General features: G+C 35.5%; 2 protein-coding genes across 2 annotated transcripts; both read right to left on the bottom strand.

The window, feature by feature from the left end:
• Positions 1 to 3,431: 3,431 nt before the first annotated feature.
• Tsp_06951 (conserved hypothetical protein) lies at positions 3,432 to 4,561 on the bottom strand. Its single transcript, XM_003380755.1, has 3 exons — positions 4,525 to 4,561; positions 4,010 to 4,341; positions 3,432 to 3,527 (listed from the first exon to the last, which is right to left on the bottom strand). Exons 1-3 carry the CDS (start codon positions 4,559 to 4,561, stop codon positions 3,432 to 3,434), a joined length of 465 nt encoding a protein of 154 aa, XP_003380803.1.
• Positions 4,562 to 4,810: 249 nt separating this feature from the next.
• On the bottom strand, positions 4,811 to 10,383 carry Tsp_06952a (eukaryotic translation initiation factor 2C 4; the record flags this gene model as incomplete). Its single annotated transcript, XM_003380756.1, has 20 exons — positions 4,811 to 4,922; positions 5,031 to 5,221; positions 5,353 to 5,541; positions 5,602 to 5,805; positions 5,887 to 5,916; positions 6,032 to 6,152; positions 6,576 to 6,753; positions 7,160 to 7,353; positions 7,442 to 7,569; positions 7,628 to 7,759; positions 7,983 to 8,157; positions 8,262 to 8,333; positions 8,392 to 8,508; positions 8,579 to 8,699; positions 8,788 to 8,909; positions 9,115 to 9,290; positions 9,445 to 9,495; positions 9,581 to 9,790; positions 9,847 to 9,888; positions 10,205 to 10,383. Coding segments are annotated over 20 exons (2,744 nt in total), but the record flags the coding sequence as incomplete, so codon positions are not given.
• Between the last annotated feature and the right edge of the window lie 9 nt (positions 10,384 to 10,392).

Raw genomic sequence — 10,392 nt, forward strand, 5'->3', positions numbered from 1 at the left:
GAAACAGAGAGTGAGTGAGTGAGTGAGTGACAGACAGCTCGAGTGAGGTCTTGAAATTTAATTTTACACTTTGCTTTTCACTTAAATCATTCTCCATCTTCCTTTCTTATAACGCGTCGTAATTATTAAATGTTATGGTCAGTTGCGAAACAATTTCCCACAAATCGATGCGGCCAGCTCCAGCGGTGCACATTTGAATAATATAATACACAAAGCGGAGTGAACAGTTCAAATTGCGAGCAGGTGCCGATCGCGCATCGGTAGCACTTTTCTAGAGTTTCAAGCCATTTAGCACAGGCGGTGGCCGATTTGACGATTAAGCATGCACTAGTTGGTAGCGCACGAACCAATTAATCTTGACCGACCGATCCTCCAAGCTCGCCAAGCCTCGGGCAACAAGAGTTCGCTTTCTCTCTTGGCTAAACACATCAAGTTCAGCATCACCGCAGGAAGTGTGTGTGTGTGTGTGTGCGCAGTGTCCAGAAATCCGATTTCCAACTCAAACATCGTCGTCACTTTCCTCTATTCCACATCAACGCCTTTCATCTAATTAAACATCCCAACAGAACCAATCTTTGTTCAACAACTGCATCATTCATTATTATAATTCTTCTAATCATAATAATTATAATTATGATTCGAATAGTCGACAGTAATTTTACAATTTTTTTTCTCTACACATCCTTCTTCAAATTCTTTTCAACCATCTTTTTCATCACTATATTTTGAACAAGTAATAGTCAAGAAGGTTGGGATGAAAAAGAAAAAAAAAGAAAAAGAAAACCAAACTCGACAACATTTCATTACAACAAATTAATAACAGTTGCTTCTGCACAATTCAACGCATTCAAATTGATTAACTACTACTACTACTACTACTCAGAAAGCATTAAAAAAAGATTTTCTCTTCAATCTGCAAAATCACATTCGAAACAGAACAAGAAGCAAAACATAAATTCCACATCAATTGCATAACAAGCAAATGGCCAAAAAAAGCTCGCCCTCATGGTTCTTAACGCACTAGACTTAACGGTAGAGTTGTTTCAATTAAAAAAAGATTAATAATTTGCAATTGTGAAAAAAAAATTCAATTTAAACACATATTAATTAATATAAAATGCGCTTTTTCAACTGTGCAAATTCAAGTTCGATGCGACGATCAACGGCAAAAATGCTACTACTACTACTACTTCTCAACCTAGGCTGCTTTTATAGCAGCATCTCGGCTTTTCCAACTTGCAAAAAGCAAAGCGCGGCAACGCGTTCAAGCCGCCGACGAGTGCGTTTCTTCTTTTTCATCTCGTATTCAAAAAGCTTTTCGCCTCGATTTGCGTAATTGATAAAATAGTTTTCCCGCCTGAGAGTTCAAACCAACCATCGGGGAGAAGAACAAGCTGATTCATTGCCGCCCTCCCTCCTCCTCAATCACAGAATTAACTCGAAAAGCAACATTAATTTTCAACCAGAACACATCACTCAAAATTTTTGCATCCTATACACAGATCTGTATGCATATATATATATATGTATATGTTATCCCAATCCTTATGCTCATATATTGAAAAATACTCATTCGCAATTATTTTTCAATAATCTAGATACAATGCTGTTTCTTTTACCATCCTTTTCTCACTCTGCTGAATTATTTATTACTTGAATCAAAAGAAAAATGAATACAATTTCATTTTCACTCCGCTTACACGACGTGAACGTCTGTTGTTCCACACAGAAGCAGCGCAGTCTTAGCAAGAAAAAAAAGCAAAAAACAAACAATTAAATGCAATTCTACTCATCATCATCATTAATGCTTGAGGGAAAAAATCAATGTGGAAAGTATAGAAATTGTTCATCGTCTGACAAGTGCGAATAAATGTTCCAACTGTCGAAGCTGCCAAAACTTTTCTGTCACGCTCTATTTCACGCATCATCTTCAACTGCTGTTTTCACCACAGAAAAAAAACTTTCTCTCACTTTCACATTATGTTTTCCCAACACAAGTGGTGAAACATGCTCACAGAACAGCATATCATATGATAATTTTATCCATTTAATAAATAAACAGTGAAAGTATTAACATGACATGTGAAATTATTGTTCAGCTGCATGTGGACGTTTTTCAATGCAGCAAGTTGAAGTCAAAAATTGATTAATTACAAAACTGCCCGAGCAGAATAATTGTCAGGTAAGCCACAACTGGTCGTAGGCGTTATCGCATGGTTAATTAGTGTTCACCAGAAAAGCGGCGGACATGTATGTACACATATGGGTATGAGAGTGAAGTTGACAGAAACACGCGACACATGATGTTCCGTTACAATACGGAAATTTTCTATCGATCCAATCGTCCAAGCAAACGCGTCTAGGATTACAACGTATTAAACTGACAGATCCAAGTCACGCATTCATAAGCTCATTCTGTCGCCAGGAGACAAATGGACCACCGAAGCATCGACCGCAGCACCAACACTAACACTGGTCGATGTTTCCAATTAGCACCATTATCAAAAAGTGCCGAGGGGGATATTTCGTTTCAAATTTGCATACATCACAATCACATTTAATCTGTCTTGTGAGTTGACCTGCCGATCGGTTAATAGAGTCGAAGTGGAAAAGAAAAGCTATATAACTATATATGTATGAAAGCACAGCGGATGTCGGTTTTCAGTTACATAAGTGATCATTGTTCTCTCAAAGGAGCGCGCATCTCTGCTGCTGCTACTGCTGATCCTATTCATCAAACGGTGACAAGCTAATTCACTTAAAGCCTTCTACTACGTTCACTATCACCGTTTATTACACTGTGCATGCATTTCCATTGTCCGCCGTCTTCAGCTGGTCAACATCGATCGTACACCTTGCCTTTGACACAACTCAAACCGCCTCCTCCCACTATCTACACACACACACACACACACACACACACACACACACAAACAAACCCAGGTCCATCCCCATAATTTCATTTGCAAATAGCTAGCTAGCTATCTAGCTAGTAGAGTTCGCGTTTAATAATATTGGAGAATATTTAAAATCACATCCATTTCCCCTGAGGCATAGTTATCGGCTGAGACAAGTGAAATTTCATCTCTTCCTAATATTAATCATCTATTTGATAAAAGTAAAGATGAAACGCAGCAATTAATATTTGAAAAAAAAAATCTGTCGCGCATCTCTTCTCATTTCCTCGTCAGAAATTGCACAATGACAAAAAGAAAGATTAAGACCAACTAAGCAAATATGCGACAAAAAAACCAAACAGCCGTGCCAAGTGTTGGAAAATAAATTAGCAAAAGAGAACAGCCGCTAGCATAGAAAAAAAATATAATAATAATAATAATACACAAACAAATGTGCACTTCAGAAAGATTGCGGAACGTTGTTTTTCGATATGAACGTAAATTTTACATCCATTCTCGATGATTACAATTTCCTCAGAAAGACACACAATCGCCAGTCAATTCATTCAATATTAATTGAATCGAAAAGGCCACACATTCGCTAGATTTGCGCCACTCTTTGCTCATCGACTATATCAAACTTATAAATAAATAAATCAAACCGGCTGAATTCAGTATGAGAAAGTAGTCTATTTACATAATTGCACTTTGCTTCAATCGATGCATCCTACTCAGGTAACTGATTCTACGGCAAGTGAAGAAAGGTGATGTACAGAGAGAGAGAACAGTTGCATCGAAAGTTAACATCACTTCTTTATCATCCTCCCATTTGGGAAAGTGTATTTATATTATTATCCAATATAGGCCAATCAATTTCCGGTCTTCACAAACCGTTTAGCATCGTATCCCAATTAGCTGATGATTCACATAAATCACAAATCAACCGATCATTTATCATCCTATACTAGCCTATCAGTATTGTCAAATGTGACGAGTGAAGGAAAAGATGGAAATAATACAAAAAGCGAATAATAAATAAACCACAAATGAGAAGAACGAGAAAGAACCAATATGAAGAAATTTAAATAATAATAATAATAAATTCTCCGTACCTGTTTGGTGTAGATGAACATCTCCTTTTTGTTCAGGTGTACGCGTAGATCAGAGCTATATACGGGGATGCGCAGAGTCGATGTTTCTCGCCGGCAGGAAGGACTTTGTACCGCACGCAATGACGACTGCGGAAAATTTCTGCAACCTGCTTCCACGACAGATGCTTCTCCTTCTGGACAGTGGACAGAGGCGAGACGAACTGGTGACGGTCTGCTTCTGCGCCTACGACCGCTGCAACGTCTACCCTGACCAGACGGTCGTCGGCTCGGGCACAACACCATCGCCATGGTCATCCATCGGCGTTCCACTTTACGTGCCTTTGTTCTGGGCTCTGTACAATGTAATTTCTACATCCCACAACGGCAGCATGTAAATAGATCGAATGAATTTCCTCTTTCTTTTCAAATATACACACAACAAATCACGATCACAAACAAATAATCGACGCTGAATATATACAGCAGCAATTTTCAAATTGAACAACAAAACAAAACAAAACAATAATAAATACAACCATCTAAAACGTTTATTTCACACTCTTGCTTTATCATGTCGAAATTTGTATAATAACAATTGGAATATTTTTTTTCTTTAAAAATCTTTGCTAAAAAACGATTTCACTGCACCAGGCTCGCAAAAGACGACAGTCCAAATCACCGTCGTGAAGTAGAAAAAAAATCAAATACCGCGTTATGTGATAATAAGAAAAACACGCTAAGCTAAAAAAACATAAAGCTGAGCTACGAAGCAAGCTACAATAGAACAACAATAAAAAAGAAAAGAACCGCGCGTGCGAAGTTTCACGCCCAAGTCATTTTCTGCTGAATCACAGGTTTCGAATTTATCGCTTCTTCCAAACGCACAAAGTCGGCTGTCAACTCACTACCTCCTCCTTCTTCCATCATTTTATTCCTAAAAAAATAAATGAACAAAACAAAAATAAAAAAATTATTGAATATTAATTTTTGAAAAACCAACTATTCGCAATCTGTGTGGTGTATGAACGCAAATAATAAATACCTGTAAGCGCAGTACAATTCTTTTCCACGAGTTGCAGCATGATGAGCGTGATAAACTGGTGCCGGTATGCTGACCGATTTGTTGCATCTTTGGTAAGTCTGACACAACAAATATGTGATACCTTGCATGGCGTTGGCATTGAATTCATTTTCATCGTAAAGAACAGTATACAAAGTTGGTCTGCTGGTGCCCTGAGATTAAAAAGTAAAATTTTTAACAAAAAAAATTGTATGCAAATGTTTCTGCGATGAATGACAATTTTTCTACCAACCTGAATGCCCAAATGGCTGCACAAGTAGAAATCAAACAAGCGACAGCTAACCGGACCAGTGTCGACCACAGTACCGGCAGGAATATTCTGATACATGTTTTTGTCACTCGGATTCATATCTGTTCTGAAAAATCTCGTATGATGACGCTTTTGTACAATGACAATGGTCAGTTTCGGTGAATAGCCCCTTCTGAATCTGCCAAACGCTTCCTGCAAAGATGCTTTTTCCGATTCCAAAACCTGCAACAACAACAACAAGATCAAATCAAATAAATCCAACAAAAGTATTTGCTTTCATACCATTTCAAACTGCGATTCAGATACACCATCTCGATAAACAACGACACTTTTCGGCAAGGTATTCTTATTATTATTCTGATATTCCTTCAAAAATTCCATCACCACACCAACTATTTTTTCACGTTCGATTTCTTCCTTCCTCGAATCTTGCAGACGGTACCGGATTCTGTAGTCGAATTGCGTTCGACCGCAATTACACACGGCCTAAATTTGCGAAACTTATAAAACAAAACGACAACTAACATTTTATAAAAACTTCCATCACACACTTATAAACACACTAACAAACATACCGTACGCATTATCAACGCTACTCTAATAAACATTAGCAATAATCAATATCACTGATTTTTGATTATCAATCACGTTGTATCTTGCATTTCTGTCATACTGTGCTATTGCTACCTGTACAAATTAATAATGCACTTACCCCAACAACACTGGGTTCCAATGGTACTTCACCGCTTTCCTTTTCTCTGCGACTCAACGCTGGAGGATGATTCACATCAAATCCCATAAATAGCAGATCTCCACGAAACCACATATTCGCGCTGCAAAATAAAAAAAAATTACATCACAACAATTCGTTAGTTGTTCTTAAATTTGACACTTTCTTTTCCCACTTATTTGATGAATAATGATAATATGCCATTTCTCTGATACAAAAAATAAGCTCACTCACAAAACAAAGAACAACCAAAAATAATTCAGATGCCAAAAAAAAACAGCTAACCTCAAATGTCTGTGCCTAATTGAACAGAAAAAAATTTCATTTATTACAATAAATCAAATTAAACGGTACATTTCACAGCACAATCACTAACAAGACTAAAGATGTTGGGTGAAACCAACACTTTGCATTTCTCTTTTATTCATTTTTTTACGAGATACTTTTTTTAACTGCCAAAAATGTATTACATTCTCAATTTAAATAAAAAATCCACAATTCTGAATAATGAAAAATGTGCACTTACATTGGATGTGCCATGGAAATTTCATTGTTCACGCCACCATTTTTGGCGTTCACTTTGAGCATTATTTGCATGTACAACGTTTCAGATTTCCTGCCTAGAAAACCTTTCATGACGGTATTCCGCAACAATATCTGCGTCACTACGCCGTTCACAACTTCTCCATAATATTTTATACTCCCTAAAAATTAAAAAATAAAATAAAACGTAAAAAAAACAGATAAATTAGAAAATTCATCTGATTTCGATCAGAATACAGATGTTGCAAAAGAAAAAAGCTTCACATATCGCATTACATTACATTAAATGTATTTCAGAAATAAAAGGTTTACACAAACCGTTGGTCTACTACGTATTCTTTGTTGCTCATCTGTTTAAAAAAAGTTACGGATTAAATAAAAATGGTTCAAATGCGCAATTTAACAACGACAAAAAACAGCAATGACAATAATTTCACTTATCTTTTTTTCATTCATTTACAATTTTATTTATTAACTTAAATTAATTAATTAAATATTTCTTCAGAAACTAGATCAAATATTAATTTTAAAAAATATAAATAAACGTTAAAAACATTCGCTTCTCACTTCGCAATACTTCACTTTTTTCAGGAATCACACATATGGCGTAAGTTGCATCCCTCTGACGAATTAAAAAGTCGAAATAGGTTTTCATCCTTTCTAAAGCTTCCCGTGGGTGGAAACAATCATAGCTTACAGGACGTGGATTCATATTAATACCCATACTAGCAGCTTTTTGCACTAGGAGATGAACAAATTGTCTACAAGGAAATAATCATTAAAATACAATTGGAAAAAGAAATTTAAACTTATACAAATTATATATATAAGAAATAATTTACGATTTACACTAATTGAGGTTGCTGTATAGTAGGGCACATATTGCACAAAGCCCAATGCGAAATCTCTGCGGCGACAAAAACTTTATTCTGCTTCATATCCCACTGACCATTTCTAACTTGCACTCTACCAGAATTCTACAATGGTAAGTGTAAATTATAATAAACAAAAAATTCCCTTTATCGGCTCATTTACCTTTGCGTCAGACTGATACTGCACAGATGGTTCCGGCAAAACTCTGCCTTTTATACAAACCATATCCGAACTTTTAGTCAAACCCATAGCTGCAGCAAATAAATCGTGACAATCACCACCAACTGCATTACTCTACAAGCAGAAAATATAACAATTAAAAATATAAATAACTTTTCTACACAATCAGCAATAAAAGCAAATCACAATTTTCTCCTATTATATTGCATGCATCCATACGTTACATGTATTTTTTATTTGTGCAAATGTTATTTATTACTTTTTTATTTGTTTCAAACTTATCAGGCAAAATTCCACTAATGATATTTGCAATAAAAGACAAAAATTAACTATATACCTTAGCTAGAATTTCACGATAACGTTGAACAGGTGGTACGGCGCAGGTTTGGACGATCATTCTGTGATTTTCATCATCGAGCTTCATCATTGGAACCCGCTGATTCGGTTCAACATTACACAATTCTGGTGGAATAAATGTATGACCTTTTTTCACCATCTGCAAATTTGGATATCTAAATGTAAAAAAAAATATTTAACAATTCAATACTGCTTCGAGAACATTAACAATATTAAAACAAACATTTCATCAAATCAATAATTCAAGGTAATAACATACCTCAAGATAATATTGTACTTATTTCTAAAATAGTCGAACACCGTTGTATTAACACCATTGTCATCGGTAAAACTTAAAATAAAAAAAAACAGAAAATGTAAAAATACACAAAATCTGAAAAGGTGTCAACTGGTGATGTGCATTTAATGTTAATGCTAAAAATTTTACACATGCGTCCGGGGAATTTTGTCGGAAAAGCCCTGGATCTTGAATGAACGATTCAAATGCGTTGTGCGTACTCGGATACCTAAATTCAAACCAAAAATAAACTTTGCACATGCTCGTGTTAGTGTGCGTGTTTTCTTTTACCAGAATACTTTTTATTCAACTGCGCAATTTGTTGTTCATGCAGAGGCTTGTTTGGGATATGGCTCAATCGTAATTCTTCTTGCAAAGATTGCAAAAGAGGCTGACTAGTATAAAAAGCCGCTTTCACAGCTAAACACAAAAAAATTTCAAAAAAAACAAAAAACAAAAAACATTTTAACTTCACATTCAATATTAAATGCTAAATAGCACTTCCCACACGCAGCTCCCAACATTGGCCGCAATGATTTAAAAAGCCCGTCGTAAAGTTCAACGCCGCCTCCAATGCTCAGTTTATTAGCAACGGGTTTGAAAAATTTATTTCCAAATGACATGACTTCCCTAAAATTAGATAAAATAGAACCAACTAAACGCAAGTATGGCCACAAATTATATTTTTACATAATTCTTTTGCTAATGAGATTTTAGCAATAACATAAAACATTTGAACTTTAATTAAAAACTTTTACATTAAATTACAATCACATTTCATTCTACACTATGTTACTCAAAAATTGAAAACTCATACACGTCAATACAGACTTACGTATCAAATAATTTCATGCTGGTAGCGATGTCTAATGCTTGCAAAGCGCTGCGTTCCGAATCACTGCCAATATGAACCAAAGCATAAATCACGTCTTGTATGTGAATAAGTAACGGATTACAAGGCTTGATTGTAATTTTCGCTTTGCCCTGTGGTGTCGTAATAGTGTACTCTACCTATAATTTCAACAGTTGTAATTTTCGAAAAAAAATACAATTCCAAATTACGCTCTCGGAAATTTGTAAATTGTTTAAAGAAAACAAATTCGTCCTCTGATCGTAAAACATGTAGTTAAAATTCCAAATTTTCTTAATTTCATCTTTTTCAAACAGCGTCTTGTAAATTTTCATACAGAACCGACGACAATCGATAGGTGCAAACCTAAAATATTTTCAAATTTCCCTACAAGTATTTAATAATTAAAGAAAAAAAAACAATACATTGATGTAGCTGATGTAATATTCACATCTACAGTACCCTTGCGACGGTTCACAGTCAACAAAATTTCAACGCTGTAATGATGAAAAGTCAAGTCTTTGGGAATTTTAATAGAAAAATAATTTGTATGCAAATCTATCGCCGTTCCCATGCTTCCAAATGAATTTCTTTGTGCATAGTTGATGACGCAACGCCCTGACAACTTGCTCAAATCAAACTCTTCAACGCCGGCTTCATACTAACAATGGAGCAGCTTAAATGAATCATCATAACGTTCCACTGATTTTTTCTTACCATTTTCTCTTTTAACGACATTTGTCCAAAACTCGCCTCCGTCTAAAAATAATCATTTTCCTTTCAAATAACAATCGATCAATATAAAATGAAATTATTTATTGAAAATGAAAATTAGTTCGCTAAAAACAAAATTTTTTATTCCTTTCTTTACAGTCAGCTAATTTCAATAAAATCAAAAAACCACAATTTAATTCATTTCAGAACTATAAGCAAATAAAAACGAGTTCCCTTCCTTTATGCTTTAATTTTCGGCAATATTAACAAACTGATTCGTGTTTATTTCTTAGTCATTTTATATAACTTCAAAAATACTAAATAAAATACTCAAAAAATACTTAAAAATTATCAATATAACCTGCTGCATTCCTTGTGCTGGAGCATACTGTCTGGGAGACTGATGTTGCATTCTCCTTTGCTCACCAGTTGCTGGCGCATCACTCCTCGGCTCACCAGTTCTTGGGGCACCACCCCTTTGCTCACCAGTTCTTCGCGCACCACTCCTTTGCTCACCAGTTCTTGGGGCACCACTCCTTGCTCACCAGT

Source organism: Trichinella spiralis, assembly GCF_000181795.1.
Source record: "Trichinella spiralis strain ISS 195 chromosome Unknown Scfld2, whole genome shotgun sequence".
NCBI lineage: Eukaryota > Metazoa > Nematoda > Enoplea > Trichinellida > Trichinellidae > Trichinella > Trichinella spiralis.

What these genes read in the sequence shown, in the direction of transcription:
- Tsp_06951 (XM_003380755.1), bottom strand. Translation starts at nt 4,561, where the DNA reads ATGATAAAGCAAGAGTGTGAAATAAACGTTTTAGATG. An exon ending in TGAAATAAACGTTTTAGATG is followed by an intron (nt 4,342 to 4,524) that starts GTTGTATTTATT and finishes TACATTGTACAG; the next exon opens with AGCCCAGAACAAAGGCACGT. An exon ending in TGTTCATCTACACCAAACAG is followed by an intron (nt 3,528 to 4,009) that starts GTACGGAGAATT and finishes AGTTTGATATAG; the next exon opens with TCGATGAGCAAAGAGTGGCG.